The sequence below is a fragment of the Bubalus kerabau genome, chromosome X (genome assembly GCF_029407905.1).
Source record: "Bubalus kerabau isolate K-KA32 ecotype Philippines breed swamp buffalo chromosome X, PCC_UOA_SB_1v2, whole genome shotgun sequence".
Lineage (NCBI taxonomy): Eukaryota > Metazoa > Chordata > Mammalia > Artiodactyla > Bovidae > Bubalus > Bubalus kerabau.
In genome coordinates this window covers 44,145,324-44,163,863 of record NC_073647.1, presented here as the reverse complement: position 1 = coordinate 44,163,863, position 18,540 = coordinate 44,145,324, and the positions used below count along the sequence as shown (strand labels likewise).

Here is an 18,540-nt window from a genome sequence, read left to right as displayed (position 1 = left end):
CGTTTTGCTGTTCAGCAATGAATTTGACCACCTCCCCAGTGTGTGTGTGTGGGGGGGGGGTGAGGGGGGCGGGTAGAGTGGGAGATTTAAAAAAAAAGAAACCAAAAACAAACCCCAGTAGTAGTCAGCCTCAATCTTAACCACCCACCTTCCTAAACCTCTGAGGACTGCTAAATCTTGTCTGTGACCTTAGCACCTACATTCAGCAACTTAGACTTCACCTTAATGCCTTTCAGACACAAAGAAAATCACATAGTAGCTTCAAGTAGCCCTCTTTATCTCTGTCCTCAGTAGGCTGGCCACAGTAAGCAAAAGAGAAGTTATTTACCAGATTCACCAGGAGGCTAGTTACCAGATGCCACGGAGTGGGTTGTCCTCCTGCTAAGACTGCTGTGAGTCAGACATTTAGACTGTCATCATAGAGCACAATTTTAAAAATGTAATACTGTTTATTTAACTTCAAAAACATTTCAACATTCTAAACATACAAAAAAAATAACAGAACATTGCAGATCGTGTTTAGTACAGAAGGTTCTTGAACTTTCACTGGTGCAGTGGCTCTTGGCTTTGCTGACAATGAACAGTTCTATAGTTTGTTTTTTAAAAAAAAAAAAAAAACAGTTTAAAACTACCACACTTCAACTAAAAAGGATCCAAAACACTTCTCATGCCTGCTGACCCCCCCCCCCCACAGCTAAGAATGGCAGCGGGATGCTATGTCGCTATATACAAAAACAAGACAACCTGAAGCTAAATGGATGCCCACTGCAGTGTCCACAGGTCCAGCCCCACAGTGCACGCCCTGAGCTACAGCCCCTCCGGAAGGCATTGCCCCCACAGCCTCCACACCAAGCAAGGAGCATCAAGAGTGTGTCTCGGTTGCTTTGTTCTTTTTACAAACTATAGATATGTACAGTTGAAAACTCGGGATTTCTAGCCAATGACCATAGAATTAACACACCACCTTACAAATTAAAAAAAAAAAATGCCAGAAACATCTTTAAATGCCTTGTCACACCAACAGCAAAGTGCACAGAGTGAGGAGAACACGAGAGCCTTTTCATTTTAAAAATGTTTGGAAATATGTACAACTTTGATACAGTTTCCAGGTGCTCCAGACACCCATGGCCACTTAACGTAAACTACTGACAATTGTTAGAGCACTTTCAGAGACTAAGATATGATCATGATCCAATTGGGTAATTAAACCTAATAAGGGCAACAGACACATCTTGGGTGAGAGGTGTGTCAATCAAGGCGCTCCCTACTCTAAGGTATTCACAAGGAGACAGATCAACAGTTGTTTTTTTTTTTATTCATCCTCTTCCTCCTCCTCCTCCTCCTCCTCCTCCTCCTCCTCTTCGTCTTCCTCTTCCACCTTTTTCCGGGCAACTTTAGCAGCACCCTTGGCACCATCAAACTTCCCTTTCGACTTATAGTCTGCGACATCCTGGAAGGGACAGACACATATTGCAAATCAGTCAAGGGTAGAAGCAAGCGTCCCCACCCTAGAAGGAGAAAACACAGGAGAAAGACAGGGCTGCTCTTTGAAGTATTTCTTTCCAGATTCAAACTGAGTTCACAGCCACTGCAATTGCCGAGTGCATGGGTGTTCATGCACTCTAAAAGTCCAGTGAATAAGCACTATCTGACTTTCTGCTGAGGGCACCCCCATATGATCACATTTTGAAGCCTGCCTGAAAAGCTGTCTTAGACACAACCATCTGTCAGAAGCGGGACCACCAATATACTAGGCGGATCTGGCATGGAGACGAGTCCTGCAGCCTTCCACCCCCAGCCCAGCCATGGCAGCTGACCGTTCACCTTTCCAGGCTCCCGGAGGCCCCAGCCTGTGCAGGGTACACTCTGGTCCCTCACCTTCTCATACTTCTCCTTCAGCTTCGCAGCCTTGTTGATATATGGCTGCTTCTCACTGTCACTTAAGTTATTCCACATCTCGCCCAGCTTCTTTGCCACATCTCCAATAGAGATACCAGGGTTAGCAGACTTGATCTTCGGGCGGAATTCCGAGCAGAATAGGAAAAATCCAGACCTTGTCGGGAGAGAATTGTATACATCAGAGAAGAACCCACCAAAACGGGAGCTGAAGTCAAGATCTCATGTCGCTGAATGCACAAATTCCTACCACTATGACTCTTCCCTCAAGTGAAGAAATGCGTGATGTCATGCACAATATTACAAAGTTGCAGGCACTAGAATGCTTAAGAGGCTTCAGCAACATACAGTGCTTTCTCAGTTACTGGGAAAAGGATAACGAAAATGCCAATGGACACTGACACCCAGAACTGGGCTGTCTGCCCCCTTCCCAGTGGAAATGCCAACAGCCAACCACCATGCATGCATATAGCTCACAAAGACAGCCACAACCAGGAATTTCCCTGGCCCTGCACTGTACAGCTCAAAGTACACATTGTTTTACCGAGGTATCGCAACATCTTTCTAGGTACAGTTGTCTTTTTAAAAATCCTTCAAGCAGAAGGAAAACTCTTAACTGCTATCCTGAATCCTACAGCCACTTACGGTGGTCTCTTGGGGGCATTAGGGTCCTTCTTCTTCTTGCCTCCCTTAGCTGGTCCGTAATCCTTCATTTCCCGATCATAGCGCACTTTATCCGCCTTTGCCATTTCCTCGAACTTCGACTTCTCTTTCCCGGACATGGTCTGCAAAACACAGGACCTGTTAAATTCCTCAATGCAGTGAGCACACACCTGTTCAGCTGTCCTGTAATTATGGTGGCAGCAGCGAGAATCACTTGCAAAAGGGGATGACAGCCTTAAACCCTTGCAGAATCTTCAAAAATAAAACAAAATTCTAAGGAGAGACAAGATGAGTCTAAGTAAAGAAGAAGAAAACAGCCACCTGGAGCTACACTGAAGGTCAGTAACCAGAAAGTGTGAAATCCAACTAAGAGTGGCTGGAAAAATATAAAAGAAAAATACCTTCCACCTCTCAGAGCATTTCTTGGAAAATTCAGCAAAATTGACAGGGACCTCTGGGTTTTTCTTCTTATGTTCCTCTCTGCACGTCTGCACAAAGAAGGCATAAGCAGACATCTTGCCCTTTGGTTTCTTGGGATCACCTTTAGCCATCTTGACTGATGAAGGGAAGAGAGACAAAGAGAAACAAACACAATGAACATCTGCAAGATATACCAAAGGTGGCCCTTTTGGAAGAACCCTTGCCCCCATCCTGCAGCCGCTCTAGCAGCTGAAGGCAGAGTAGGGAGGAAATCAGTTTCACTGTCGCTTGTCATTTAACTTTTGACCAGCATGAAGTGCGCTGGTTTGTGAGTTACTTCTCCAGGAGTGATCAAGTTCTCCAAATGGAACCGGCCCAAGCTGGGTGGTTCTGAGCTATATTGAGACTCAGAACTATTACGTTTTGCAAACTACAATTCAAAAGTGGTAAGGGCACACGGAGGACACGTTGGTAAAGGGTGCAGGCAGGTGGCAGAAGCTTGCAACCAACCACTTCAGGCTAGCGGGTCATCTGTTTTACTATGTTAGAGACAACAATACTGTTGCCACTGGGGATTGCAAGACCAAAGCAGGAGAACTGGAAATAGGGAACACTTGAAATTTCACTATTTTTGATGCGTTCTGGCTTATAAAAATGGCTTTTACAAGAACAGTAATCTGGCAAATGAGCAGATCTCCCTTGTACTATTCAGTTCCAATCTGTATCTTCATCATTACCTAAAGGGGGAGGGGAAACAGAAAGGGCTAGTCTTGCCCATCGGTAAAGGCAAGCATGTCCAGCCAGGAACACTTTCTGCAAAGTTTCCAAATCAAAATGCAGCTGTGGCGTGTCATCGTCCCTGTCCCACCCCCCCTGCTTCCCGCCATCTTTTCCTTTTCCCACACCCAAGGTCATCACGCTAAATTCAAGCCCTCCCCTTCCCTGGGAGCGACCGAGGGGCTGAATCTGGGCCCCGCGGCGGCGGCGCGGGTGCGGCGGCGCGGGTCGCGGAGGAGCCCGGGGCTGGCCACGGACGGCCGGGCTCGGCCCCGCGCTGGGTCACTCGGACACGCAGAATTCACCTTCCATTTTGTCAAAAGCTTCCTGATGAAAGAAAGTGCCCCTGAAATCCGCCGCTGCCACCCGCGGGGGGCGCAGGGAGCGGGGGGCGGCGGCGGCGGCAGCGCGCCGGGGGCGCGGAGCCGAGCGGGCAGCGGCGGTGACCGCGGCGCCCGCCGCGCCTCCAAGCTCCGCTCGCTAAAATGGCTGATCCGCGCGCGGCCGGCGCGGGCGGCGGCGACGGCGGCGAACAAAGCGGTCCGGGCCCCGCCACCGCCGCCGCCTGCTCGCCAGCCCCCACCCCACCCCGCCCCGCCCGGGGCTGCGGGGGCCGCGGGCTGGACCCCCCGCCCCCGGCGGTGGCGCGGAGCGCACTCCTCGGGATAACAAAGGCGCCCGTGCGGCCATGACGCTCGGCCGCGCAGGGGCCCGCGGCGGCGCCCCCGGCCCTCCACGCCGCTCGCCCCAGGCCGCGGGCGCTGGGGCCGAGGCCGGAGCCCGCCCGGGTGTCCCCGCCGCCCGTCCGCCCGCCGCTCGCCTGAGCCCAGCGCCGCGCCGTGCCGCGCCAGCCATGTTCACGGCGGCGGCGGCGGTGCCCTGCGGGCAGGAGATGAGCAGGGGGCGGCCGGCCCGCGCCCCCCCCCCACCCGGGCCGCCGGGCGCTCCCGCGACAGCCATGTTAATGCAGAAGCAGCAGTGCAGCCCCCCGGGGCCGCGCGGTGCCCAGCTGAGACCGGGAGTGAAGTTTGCCTGAGCCGTAGTCCCCAGCGGGCAGCGGTCGCCCGGCCTCCCCAGAGTCCGTCCCGGGCGGAGAAGCACCGGCCCCCTGCCCAGGTCCGCCGCCCGGCGCCGGGACGCGCGCCGCCAGAACCCGCAGTCGCCCCTCGGCTCGCGCCGCCGCAGCTGCCCGAACATCTGGCTTCAGTGGGGGGGCCAAGGTCCCTGGGCCGCTGCCCCAGGGGGCGTCGGCCGAGACGGGTTCCGCGGAAGGAACGCAGCCCCGACACTGAGGAGCTCAGGTTGATGCATGGAAAAGTTGAAACACCTGAATCGCTTTTTCCTTCCCGCACCTATAGCAAAGAAGAGAGGAGAAGGGGGCGGGAAGGGCGCGCGGAGGAGAGGCAGGGGGCGGCGGCGGAGCGCGCTCGCGGCGGCGCGGGCTGGAGGAAAGTTGTGCGGGCGCTGCTTCTGCGGCGGCGGCGACGGTAGCGGTGGCAGTGGCGGCGGTGGCGGCGGCGGCGGGCGGTGCGAAACGTACCTGTATTGTTCGCTAGTCTGGGCAGCGGAGGGCACGACGCGCGGCTCAGCGCTCCACAGCCTCGCGCTAGCTGCCTCCACGAGAGCCGCCTGATTGGCCAGCGGGCTCCGCCGTTTAAAACAACCTCCTCGCCCGGCCATTGGCTGCGGGCCTCATGAATATTAAACAGGCGCGGGAGCCCATTGGGCGCGGCCGCTGGGCTCATTCATTCAAACAGAACAACCCGCCGGCGCTAGCTGCCGCGGCAAAACCCAGGAATAATAATAATCTCGCTTGCCCACTCCCCGCGCCCCCCCCCCCGCCCTTTTCGCACCGAGGTGGCATCTCAAAGGACTTTGGAGAGGTGGCTCCGCCATTCCCTGCGGCCTCGGCTTCTGCTGTTTGGAGGGCAAGGTCGAGCTGGGTTGCGCTGCCCTCTGCTCCTTCTGAGCCGCGGCCTCTGCGTCCCGGGTCCCCTGTCCCCTAGGCAGCCCCACCCGCCACGCCTCACCTCAGCCACCCTCCCCGGGACAACTCTGGGATCGACTCTGAGGGTCGACTGTCCTTCACTTCCACCGAGTTCCGCCGCGACTCTGCTGCAGGGGCCTTGCGGCAGGCATCTAGCCCGGCGGAAAGCGGCTGCTCGCTCGAGCAGGAAAGCTGCTGAGAGATCTCAGGGTTTCAGGACTCGCACCCCGCCTTAAAACAACCTGATTGTGCTCCCGAGGATCGCGCTCATCTAGACTCTTTCCACTAATTCCCAGAAAGTCAATCTGTGCTGCAATTGCGGAACCAGCGAGCTAGGTGGGCTAGAGGACGAAAACGGAGTTTGGCAAAAGGAGAGAAATCAGGAGAAGTAGTAACTTTGTGGGCAGGGAGTCAGTCCCCTATTCACCGCCTCAGTTTAGGCCCGCTTTCCCTTTGCTCTTGTGACACACACCCTATTGAAGAATAAAAGTTCTTGGAATGAATGAATGGGATTTGACTTGGCCTTGGCTTTGTCACTGGGTAGTATGGCCTTGAGGAAGTCAGTTCTTTGAGGGGATTCAGGCAATGATTTTCAAAGACGGAGAGGGCAGTGTCACCTCTAACGGATGTTGGGAAATGTTGCTGCTGGAATTTAAAAGGCAAGGATGGCCAGAGATGCCAAATGTCCTGCATTGTACAGGAGAGTCACTTAGGAGGGAGCAATGTCCCATTCCAAATGCTAGTATCAGCCCTGCTGAAAACTGTCTGAGGGTCCCCTTCCCTCTTGAAGATACCGTGAACCTCCTGGAAAGAATGGAGGAGAAAAAAGGAAAGCTGAGAAAAGGAGCACATTTCAAGCATTGAAATTTGGAGAAAATAGTGGAAGAGGTATCATGAGTTATTCTACAGATATTCCGTTTCTAAAACACTTTGAAAGCCCAGGATACTCACCTATTAATAATTTCCATATTTAGAAATGAGACCCACCTGAAGATGAGTTTTTGAAACACTGTTTCCAGCAACTGTGGCTGAGTCTGAGCTGTACAAGGGAGATGACCTCAGAATGAACCTACCTCCCCACCCCCACCCAGCTCTTGCCAGCTCCTCAGAGTGTCATGACCTAGGCTGTGGCCCTGTAGCTGGCATTGCTGGGCTTCGAACGTTAGGGATCCACTTGGAAGCTAATGAAGGCAAAGATAATAGTGCCCTTTTGCAAGAGCCACAGGTATCAAACTCAGTTTGTTAGGTCCCCGGTTTACAGACTCCTTGGAATGCAGACATCTTAAGGCTCTCTCATCTAATCCCCTGCCCTGTTAAGAGATAGCTGAGTGCTCACCAACCTTCTTGCATACCTCCACTCATAGTGAACTTACCATCTCCCTTCTGGGTTGTCATCCATCTGGGCCTATCTCTGAGCCCTGGCGTCACCATCCCACACACAGTCTAACCCCTCATCCTTCAGAGATTGCACGGCAGGCCAAGTCTCTTCTCCAGGCTGACGGCTCCAACTTCTTCCACTGCCAGGTTCTCAGAGCCTGCTACTCTCAAGCCCCCCCCCCCGCCCCCGTCTTCTGTTTCTACCCTTCCCAGAGGGAAGCAGGGCCTCGTTATAGTATGACCACTCTCCAGAGTGCCCTAGCCTCTCAGTGTTGTCAGGCCTTTCTGGGCCAGAGATGTGAGGTGGGACAGGGGCCTCCTTCTGGTCCGGCCACTGCCTGGTGTCCTGGCTGCAATGGGAAGCTGCCCTTAGCAGTTGGAAGCACCAAGCTGGGAAAACCAGAATGGTCAGCCTCAGAGCCCATGGGCACTTCTTAACGGGCCCCGGCTGGTGAGGGTCACACTCATAAGCACAGGGAAGTCACAAGCAGCACATATATATAGACTCACACACACACCTGGGCACACCTAGGGCATTCACAGACACAGCAGCTTGAAAGCCAAGCCAGAGAAGTAAGAGAGCTTAGAGTAAGTTGTGCCCAGACACCACCGTCAAGATCCCCTCTTCCCACCCACTGCCAGAGCCCTGCCCATTGGTCTCTGATTTCTGTGTACATACCCCGAAGGACCAACTTCGTCTTCTTACTCATCGAAGGAAGACTTTCCATGTCTGCTCCTGTAGAGTAAGTTGTGCCCAGACACCACCGTCAAGATCCCCTCTTCCCACCCACTGCCAGAGCCCTGCCCATTAGTCTCTGATTTCTGTGTACATACCCTGAAGGACCAACTTCGTCTTCTCACTCGTCGAAGGAAGACTTTCCACGTCTGCTCCTGTAGAGTAAGTTGTGCCCAGACACCACCGTCAAGATCCCCTCTTCCCACCCACTGCCAGAGCCCTGCCCATTGGTCTCTGATTTCTGTGTACATACCCTGAAGGACCAACTTCGTCTTCTCACTCGTCGAAGGAAGACTTTCCATGTCTGCTCCTGTAGAGTAAGTTGTGCCCAGACACCACCGTCAAGATCCCCTCTTCCCACCCACTGCCAGAGCCCTGCCCATTGGTCTCTGATTTCTGTGTACATACCCTGAAGGACCAACTTCGTCTTCTCACTCGTCGAAGGAAGACTTTCCATGTCTGCTCCTGTAGAGTAAGTTGTGCCCAGACACCACCGTCAAGATCCCCTCTTCCCACCCACTGCCAGAGCCCTGCCCATTGGTCTCTGATTTCTGTGTACATACCCTGAAGGACCAACTTCGTCTTCTCACTCATCGAAGGAAGACTTTCCATGTCTGCTCCTGAGGAGTGCCTTCTATCCAGTTGAGGCACTTGGCCTGAAGTGGCGACCTGTGGTCACTGTTACCAGAACCTCCAGAAAGTGACTATGACATCACCAAGCCGTGTCAGAGGTCTGCTGATGGTTGCCATGTTTCCCTGCCCTGCCCCCCACAAACATACCTATGACCCAAGTCTCCATGTCTCCCTCAGGCCCAGTGTCCCCAGTTTCTCCATTCCTTCCACACTGAGTCTCAGTTGGCAAGCTCCTCACAGCTTTAGTTTCTCCTCAGCCCAGACTGTCCATGGCAGCAGCCTGAGTGCAAAAACTCTCTCATAACTCAATCCCATGTACATATCTTGAATGTCTACTCATAAGTAACAGAAAGGAGATGGGATGAAGGGGAGGGGCTGGGGATGGAGGGTATGGGAGAGACAGTAGCTTTGGGCTGTCACTGATGTTGTGGTGGGCCTTCCGCCATGTCACCTCAGCTCCCCCAGTCTCAGTGTCACCTGTCAAAGGTGGCACGACCTACCTTCTCCATGCTGGCCACTATCTAGTCTGTGGGTGAGGAAGGGTAGGTGTGAAAGTGATCTGGTGGTCATGTATAAAAGGCCACCCAGGGGAGGCTAAGAATCAGCATGGAAGGGTAGAAAAAGTGACAAAGTCAGGGGTGAGCAGACATGGTCCAGACTCAGGGGTTCCAAGGCATGTTGCCTTTTCTATCTGCAGCAAAATTCAGTGCTCAGTGGCTTGGCTTGGGGGTAGCTCAAGGTGCTGGAGTGTGCTGAGCCCCTGCCTGGGTCTCCCTGGAAAGTACTTTAATGACATCAGTCCCCTAGGAGGCCAGGCCCATCCATGCAAGGGAACCTCAAACCAGAATCCCATAAGCCACTCCACTGCCTAGAGATGTCAGGAGAACATTCACAGGAGATAAGAAATAAGACGAAGTGTGGTAAAGAGGTTTCCGTTCAGTTCCTGTCAGTTCAAGACCCTCTCCCCCCACCCCCAAATTAGGAGTAATCCTCATCATTCAACACAAATGAAGCCCTAGTCCCTTAGACCTCACCCTACCCTACCCCTACCCCAGGTCTCATCTGAGCACCCAGGGCTGAAAGTAACATCCCTGAGGCCCAACCTTCACTGGCTGTGAAGATCCCAAAATGAGCAGTCTTTCACAAGGGATCATCTGGTGGTGGTGGTGGTGGTTGTTTAGTCACTAACTTGTATCCGGCTCTTGGAACCCCATGGACTGTAGCCTGCCAGGCTCCTTTATCCATGGGATTCTCTAGGCAAGAATACTCGAGTGGGTTGCCATTTCCTTCTCCAGGGAACCTTCCTGACCCAGGAATTGAACCCAGATCTCCTGCATTGCAGGTAGATTCTTTACCCACTGAGCTATGAGGGGATCTGGGAGCCTTTGTAAAGTTCCATCTTTGCAGGTAGGGAGTCTTTAACTGCAAGCTTCTACGCTTTCCCAGGGCCCCTGCCCACCTCTGCTCACTCCCAGGGGAGCTGGGGCCTCCTGTCTCCTCTCCCCCTTGGCTTGTGGATGGGAATTGCCTTCCAACTGGACTCTTCCCAAGGAGAGGAAAAGTGCTTTCCCAGAGAGGGTTTCTGACACTCTTCTGATGGGCTGGATTCAGAGGGCCCCCCAGGAGCCGGTGGCTGAGCAGGGGCTGGAAACTTGGTCTGTTGATTGACCCTTGGTGTAACACTTGTCTTACTCTTAATAGCTCAGCTCTATGGCCATTGGCAATGTGGCAGGGGCAGTCAGCAACCCCAAGAAGAAGACGTTGCAGGTTGGGAACAGACAGGCAACTGGGGCTAGCCTATCCCACCTCTCCTGCTCCCAGGGCCACCGGAGAAGGGAGCCCAGAAGCCAATGCTGTTTAGTGTGACACGGCCACACCAGCTTCCCAAGTGGCACTTGTGGTTAAAGAACCCGCTTGCCAATGCAAGAGACACAGGAGACGTGGGTTCGATCTCTGGGTTGGGAAGATCCCCTGGAGAAGGAAATGGAAACCCCCTCCAGTATTCTTGCCTGAGAATCCCATGGACAGAAGAGATTACAGTTCATAAAGTCTCAAAGAGTCAGACATGACTGAAGGGACTTAGCACACACGCACACACACACAAGGCCACACCAGCCCCACCAGGCCCACTGGCTCTCCTTTCAATGGATGACTGAAAGAGGAAGCAGGTCAACAACCAAAAGACTTCCTCCACATTTACTGTCCACACCACTGCCCTGTGGGCACACAATCCTAACCACACAAGCCAATGCAGAGTCAAGGATGTGCCAGGTAGACCAGGGCTCCTGGGAAAGATGAAGATGAAATGAGAGCTCCCTGCCCCACCACCCTCCCCAGGCACCCAGTCCTAGGAAGGCTGTAGGGAAGAGGGGACATTGAGGGGCAGGGAAGGGAGGGAAGGGGACACTCAGTAGGGTCAGCTCTGCTGACCCAGCCTGTTCCCAGAACAGCCCTGCCCTGTCGGGCCTTGAAGACTTTCCCCACTACTGAGTGACCCAGTCTACAACACCTCTTCCTTGACTCCCTCCCACCTAGAGTGCAGCAGCAGGTTCTCAGAATCCTCCCCCCAACCTCGCCTAATACCGCAGGCCGTTAGGTACCCACCTGAGTGATACAAAGGCCTGGCTCTGACTCATTGAGCAGCTAATGGACCAGTGTCTCCCTCTTTGGGAAAAGTTACAAACTGTTTCTCCTCACCTGAACCAGGGGGATTCCTGTGGTGGGGAGAGGGAGCAACGGAAGATTGCCACTCTTGAAAATGGGACCGGTGTTGCTGCGTTTAAAATTTGCCCCATGCCCTCTTTCTGGGCCTAAGTTTAACATCATGAAAAGGGGAAGCAGTGACTGGTCCCCAGCATCCCTTCGGATATCACCATTCTTAGGATGGCTGGTGGGGCTTCACAAAGAGAATGGTTCTCCTATCTTCACCTACCTACCCCCCAAAAAAACCCAAAACAAACCTGAAATGTAGCCTAGCAAAGGCCCTTCATGTGTCCAGTCCCTCTGGAAAGAGGGCTTTAGAAACAAGCCCAGTGGATGGTGTTAGAATCTGACTCTAACAAGGATGGCACTTATCACCATACATACCATCTCCCCCACCAGCTTCAATCTGTGTCTGCCCAGCAACTGGGGGCATCCTGTTAAGTCTGAACCTGCCCTTTGTCCACTGAGAACACTCAGACCTTTACCCTGTCCCTCCAGGGTACAGCCCATCTCTCCAATGGTCCTTGGGGGACTTCACAAGTCACCCCTCATCACCACACTCACCTCGGATTCCAGCTCTCAAGTTTCTCCTCACCCTGCTCGCACTCGGCAATAGCCACCCCAGGCCCTTGGCACATGCTCCTCCCTTAGCCTGGGAAGATCTGCTCCCTAAATCAGCAAGGCTCTAGCCCTCACTTCCTTTAGGTCTTTGCTCCAGTGTCACATTCCCTGACGATCAGTGGAAAACTGAAAGCCACAATTCACATCGCCTGCCTTCCTTCTCCTGCTCTGTTTATGCACACACACTCAACACCAGCTCGTGAGCTCACTCACTATACTTTTACATTTATCACTCTGATTGTCAGTCTCCCCAGAAGATTGACTGCTCTGTTCTCTGCCATCTCCCCAAGTGTAGCATAGAGCAGGGACTCCATTCAGATTTGTAAAAAATGAGTTCTCCATTGACTCCATTCAGATTCGTTAACAATGAGTTCTCCATTGACCCTGATGGCTTACTACTTACATTCTTAAGGCAGAATCCCCAGCCTCAGGCAACTTGCCATCTAGAGAGCAGACATACCAACATCAATAAACGGGTCAAAGGTAAAATGTTGTTTTTCAGTCGCTCGGTGGTGTCCAACTCTTTGCAACCCCATGGACTGCAGCATGCCAGGCTTTCCTGTCCTTCACTATCTCCCAGAGCTTGCTCAAACTCATGTCTATTGAGTTGGTGATGCCATCCAACCATCTCATCCTCTGTTGTCCCCTTCTCCTCCTGCCTTCAATCTTTCCCAGCATCAGGGTCTTTTCCAATGAGTCAGCTTTTCGCATCAGGTGGCCACAGTACTGGAGCTTCAGCTTCAGCATCAGTCCTTCCAAGGATAAAATAAATGCCAGCAAAATAGAAGTGAAGGCCAGGGGAGAGCTTCAGTTGTGACTGTGGTGGGGCGGGTCTGAGGATAGGTAGCCACTTTGAGCTTGGCATCCAGGGTTAGTAAGGGTTCCACGGGCCAAGAAGGAGCAAATTACCACAGGCCGGGAGAAAGCAGAGTTGGACACGACTGAATGACTGAACGGAACTGAACTGGGGGAAAGCAGGACCTCTGAATGGAGGTGCGAAGTTGTGCACTGAACTCACTCAAAGGCGGATTCCAAGGCTGAAGAGGTGAGGGGAGGAGCCTCTCTGGAGACAGGGCAGTTGTCTGGGTGGACACTATCACCTGCAGCTTTTGGCAGGTAGTGACCCAAGCAGAGCTCTGTCTGAGAAAGCGCTCCTGTGTTGCTGTGGGAGGATGGGCCAGAGGCAGAGCGCTGGTGCGGGCCTGGAGTCCAGACCTTGGCAGTGAAGGCGGGAAAAACACCTGGATTTCTGCGGCGCCCACCTCCCAGCCAGAGCCCGTTGATCAAGTTGTAAACCTGGCTGTCATGTCAGCCCTCCAGGGCCTCTCCTCCCCACTTCTGCTTCTGCAGCTTCTTCTTCCCGCTCCCTTCTTCACTCTTAATGGCAGTTCCCTCCCAGAGTGTCCCCTCTCCCATCCCTGGAAGTATGTGTGTTTACCTGCCATTCCTGCTGCCTCGGATCTGCACCCACTTCAGCTCTTAAGCAAGTGCTGCCACCCTTGAGACCTCAGCCCAATCCCCAGTCAGTGAAGGGACACTCCCCTGCCTGCAATTGACTTTCTCCCTCTGGCCTCCTTTGTGGTACGTCTCACAAATGGCATTTGGGCCCGCTTTAGGCGATTGCCTGCCGAATGTCTGTCTCAATTGGGCTTCTGTCCAACAAGCACATGGCTTGGGACCTAAGATACATTCAGAGGGATACTAGATGAATGAGCAAAGGTGTATCTGTGTTATCAGATGTTGGTGTGGAAGGCACCTCTCCTCCCTCACCCCCTACCCCCCCAGAAGGAGACAGCAGCCATCTCTGACTCTGGGAGAAGTGATGAGAAAACTAGAGGAACTGTGCCAATTCTGCCAAGGACTTCACTCAGCCAACCAGGGGAGCTCCCAGGAATCTACCCCTCTCCTAGAAGACAGCCCAGGGCACTGACACGTAGGGCACTGCAGCAGGGGTCTGGATGCCCAGTCTTTATTTCTCAGCCCTGTAGTCCTGCGGTGGATTTGCAGCACTCCCTAGGGCTCTGGCTCGGCTTGCCAAGGGAGCTCCCAAGTCCAAATAGCACCAAGGAGCATTTAGGTTGGATGTCAGCCAACTTGGGCAAGGAACTTCAGTGCCCCGTCTCTCAGGGTCTAAGTCATAAGTTGTTGCACGGATCCTGTGAAACATTCAGTGCAACATGGGTTGATTGTTTTAATGGTCACCTTTTGATTTTTTGTCTGCACCACACACACCAGGGGCTAAGCGGTGAAGAATCTGCCTGCAATGCAGGAGACGAAGGAAGCTCAGGTTTGATCCCTGGGTCAGGAAGATCCACTGGAGGAGGAAATGGCAACCTACTCCAGTATTCTTGCCTGGAAAATCTCATGGACACTGGAGCCTGATGTGCTACAGTCCATGGGGTCGCAAAGACTCAGACACGACTGAGGGACTGAGAACACACGCATGTTGGATGTTAGTTCCCCAACCAGGGATTGAACCTCACTCCCTGAATTGGAAGCCCAGAGCCTTAACCACTGGGCTGACAGGGAAGTCCCTCTAGTCATCACCTTTGACCTCACTCTGAGTTCTTCAGACAAAGCAAAGGAGCAGCAGTCAGAGGTCGATCCAAACACAGGTGGCACAAGCCTGAAGCATATCCGTCCGCAGCCAAGCCGCCTATGCTGGGAACTGCATCTTTCCTAGCAAATCAGCTCTCTCTGGGCTTTCTGCAACCTCAACTATAGGATCAAGACAAACTGGACTGGTGCATCTGAATGCATGCAGCACACCAGTCCTACACAACGAATATCCGTCCTCTAAATACCTGATGAGTTTCTGGTTCTGGGTTCCTGGCATCGGAGTGGGGAGTGGGGAAGGGCTAGAACCCTAGCAAGGGGGCATGTAGGACACGGTACTGTGATTGCCAGGTTCAGAGCAAGGATTGAGCTCCATTCATCTCCCAATGGCCCCACCTCCCCAGGCTGGCACAGTGTTTAGGCTCAGCCAACCAGTGTTTGCTCTGAGGGAGACTTTTGTGCAAGGGTGGATGGTTGGTGAAAGGGACATCCTGAGTAACTGACAAAGGCCAACCTCATTGCTGCATTCTGAGGGGATAAGTGATATCTCTTGATGAAGTATTAGGCATATAGCTCTGCATTTCCAAACCCAAACCCACAGAGATATCTTAGAAGGACTAGCATCTTAGGATCACAGGCAGGGATCTGCTGTGATCCTAAGAGCTGCCCTCTACTCCTCCACAGCTTCAAGGGGCCTTGGAAAATCCTTAGACAAGTTCCTGAGCCTCACTGATCCTCAGTTTCCCCTTCTGGACAGTCAGTGAATCGAGCTAGATACTAGATGATCTCCAGGGTGCTGGAGCATCCCTCAAAGGCAGCCACACCCCCTACCTCCATTCTCAACTGCCTAGAAGAAGCACACTGGAAATGCCAGTGAATATTTGTTGAATGAATGAATGGGTGGAGATGCTTGAATTCTATGGTCTGGCAATGAGGTGGAAAAGTGTGTTTATATTCATAAAGGGATCTCCTTTGTTTGGGTTCTTTGCAAATGATTCTAGACAGCTTTTTCAACATGATGTGACCCAGATCAGCCTGTGTCAAGATTTTTTGCCTTCTCTTTTAACATGATTTATATAGATTATCATCTATATAGATTATCAACTTTCCACTTTCTTTTGGATATGTTCATACCTGACCTGCAAATAGACAGTCAGATAAAATGATAGTGGTAAGGAACTGTAAACATAAACTACAAATGGCCCAAGTCTGATCGGAGAACATGATAATGATGATCGTCTAATGCTGCCTTGTATTTTGTCCCTTAACAGTTTGCTTATCTACTATCTGACCTGCACCCCACAAAGGTCCTGTGAGATATGTGGCATATTTTGAAAAAAAAATTGAAGCCTGGAGAAAGCAAATGTTTTGCCCAAGGGTACCAGACCTTCAGGAGTAGAATAAGGAGTCACTCAGTGTTTCTTGCTTGCCTGTCTTTTTAACAGGCTTCACTGTCAGATTGTTTTCAGTGGGCAAACAATGACCATCCAGGATCCTCTGCCTGGGACAGTCCCAGAGAGAAGGGCCGCAAAGATCAAAGGGCCTGAGGGCAACTGCTGTAGTCATCAGATGAGTGACCTCCCAGCACCTCACCCCGGTGTGCCCCAAGCTGACTCCCCAAGCTCAGCCCTTCCCCAATATGCACCCCTCCCCCACCCTTCCCCCACTCCCTCCCTGCCTCCTGCCTTGCTCTCATTTTACCATATCTGCGCCCTCCCAAACCCTGTCCATTCACTCTCCTAACCCTAGTGGCATCTCCCCATCCCAGTACTGAGCTGTGATCATCTCTCCCCTGGATGGCCACAACCACCCCAGCTGGTTTCCCTGTGCAGCCTCACGGATTACCCAGTCTCCACGCCAGCAACCCGAGGAACCTTTATAAATGTACTTTCCTGTCTTGTTACTGTTCAGTTTCAAACCCTTCGTGACTCTAGAACTTTGAGATGAAGCCACAGAGGGGTCTTTCCTCAGGGTCTGGTTCCCGCCAGGTTCCTACCACTACTCTGCCCCTAGCCCTGATCAAACACGGAGATCCTGTTACTCCCCCCTCACTGGTCACACTTTTCCTAAGGGCTGAAAACCCTGGGTGTTCCAGTTGTTTCTGTACCTGCCTGGCTACCCTACCAGACCTGTAGCGCCCTATTAAAACAACCCACGGCCCCATGGAAGGTCTGGGCCCTACTAGGATCTCAGAGTACAATGTGAGCAAAGTGGCAATGGCTTGTGGCATGGAGAGAGGAGGGCCAGCATATGGTAAAAACACTCTGAAGGAAAAAAAAACAACGGGTGAAGAGAGAAACCCTCAATAGCTTTGCCACGCTGCTGCTGCCACCGCCGCCACTGTGGCCTCTGAGAAATGTATCCACTCACTTCTGCTTCTTACCTTTAGTCTTAAGAACTGGATGATGCTAATGACGATGATCAGCCAGGGACCACATGGAAAGCCAGCTTCTGGAACACTTGACTGGGGGACCTAAAGCAAAGAGAGTGTCACATGAGGGGTCACCCACTGTCTTCCAGATCCTGCTCCACGATGGGCTCGTGATTCTGTCATGAGGTCAACATATGTCGCTAGCTCATTTAAATATTTATGGTGGGTTTTCAAATCCCTTCTTAGCATGCCAGAGTGTTCAGTTCAGTTCAGCTGCTCAGTTGTGTCTGGCTCTTTGCAACCCCATGGACTGCAGCATGCGAGGCCTCCCTGTCCATCACCAACTCCCGGAGTTTACTCAAACTCGTGTCCATTGAGTCAGTGATGCCATCCAACCATCTCATTCTCTGTCGTCCCCTTCTCCTCCTGCCTTCAATCTTTCCCAGCATCAGGGTCTTTTCAAATGAGTCAGTTCTTCGCATCAGGCGGCCAAAGTATTGGAGTTTCAGCTTCAGCATCAGTCCAGAGTGTTGACACTCGATAAATCCTAGAACTTTACAGGTGCAAGGGCCATCTGCATCTAGTGGGAACTTTCCCTTTCTGAGATGGGGAACTGTGTGGGGCAGGTTCACAGAGGAGGTCACATGCACTTCCAGCCTCTGGATCAACTTGCAGTCAGATGAGTATCCCATCTGAACTTCCCCTCCAAAAACCCAGAGTGGTACAACCTCACAGAACAAAGCTTTGAGCAGGACAGAGTAAAAGTCAACTCCAGTGAGGATACGGTCTTGCAAGAATGCACCCTAGTGAGGATGTATCCTGGTGGGCTTATGCCCTGGCAAGCATGCATTCTTACTTTCAGGTTGTTTTGGCAGCTCTAAATACAAAGTTGTACTGAATGTGCATGGAGAGCACAAGCTTTGGAATCAGGAGTACCTGGGTTCAAGTCTCAACTCTATCCTTTCCTGATGCCCATGGGCTGGTTGCTAAATTTCCCTGTGCCTCAGTTTCCTCATAGGTAAAATGGATCTGGTAAGACCCACCTCATAGGGTAGCTGTGAGGATGGCAGAGGATAAAGGATGGAGCACACTTAGCCTGTGTCTGGGCACATAGGGACCATTCAGTATGTGTGTTTGCCCTGTGAACGTGAGATTATGGATCATCTTTTATCCTATTTCTTTATACTTTTTGACTCTAAGCAAGAATAATTTTATGACCAGAAAAAACAGTAGAAGATAAGGGGAAGAAAACTATCCTTGCAATAATTTTTTTTTTCAAAGAGATTCTAGGAGGTACTGTGACCTCCTTTGTGCACTCGCCCCACACATTTCCCTATCTCAGAAAGGGAAAGTTCCCACTAGATACAGATAGCCCTTGCACCTGTAAAGTTCTAGGATTTATAGGTATTCTCTCTACTGTCAGAGGGCAGACAGATGCTGCCGTGTCACAGGGCAGAGGGCAAAGGCAAGCTGGGAGACAGTGCCGGGACTATGGCTCCATGCTCTGGGACCATCACTGGTGCTTCCCTGCATGCTGCCTGGTGGTTAACCAGGCAAAACCAACTCATGATTCGGAGACTTTTTATAGAAATAAAAGCACCCAGATCAGATGGGGCATTCAAATTTACATGCATTCATGATGAAGGGATGAAGTTTGCATTTCTTGTTTCTGAGTTGAATGAAAACATAATGCTGTGTTCTTAGGTTCTTTAAGGCATGGGAACAGAGAGAAGGTGGACTTCCCTGGTGGCTCAGTGTTAAAAAATCTGTCTGCCAACACAGCAGACACAGGTTCAATCT

General features: G+C 52.1%; 1 protein-coding gene across 3 annotated transcripts in view; it reads right to left on the bottom strand.

Annotated features, from left to right (window-relative positions):
• Nucleotides 1-429: 429 nt before the first annotated feature.
• Nucleotides 430-18,540, bottom strand: part of HMGB3 (high mobility group box 3) — a 262,945-nt gene continuing 244,834 nt past the window's right edge. The window contains exons 1-8 of one of the 3 annotated variants that reach the window (XM_055563466.1): nucleotides 8,420-8,468; nucleotides 8,265-8,321; nucleotides 8,129-8,166; nucleotides 7,800-7,872; nucleotides 2,961-3,115; nucleotides 2,542-2,681; nucleotides 1,879-2,053; nucleotides 430-1,450 (exon numbers count right to left, since the gene is read on the bottom strand). In XM_055563466.1, the coding sequence (XP_055419441.1) occupies nucleotides 1,313-1,450; nucleotides 1,879-2,053; nucleotides 2,542-2,681; nucleotides 2,961-3,115; nucleotides 7,800-7,872; nucleotides 8,129-8,166; nucleotides 8,265-8,321; nucleotides 8,420-8,468 (825 nt within the window). In that variant the 3' untranslated portion in view covers nucleotides 430-1,312. Of the gene's footprint in view, nucleotides 1,451-1,878; nucleotides 2,054-2,541; nucleotides 2,682-2,960; nucleotides 3,116-5,108; nucleotides 5,132-5,296; nucleotides 5,388-7,799; nucleotides 7,873-8,128; nucleotides 8,167-8,264; nucleotides 8,322-8,419; nucleotides 8,469-18,540 lie in introns of those variants that run through there. The other 2 variants (XM_055563467.1, XM_055563468.1) reach the window with 2 other exon arrangements.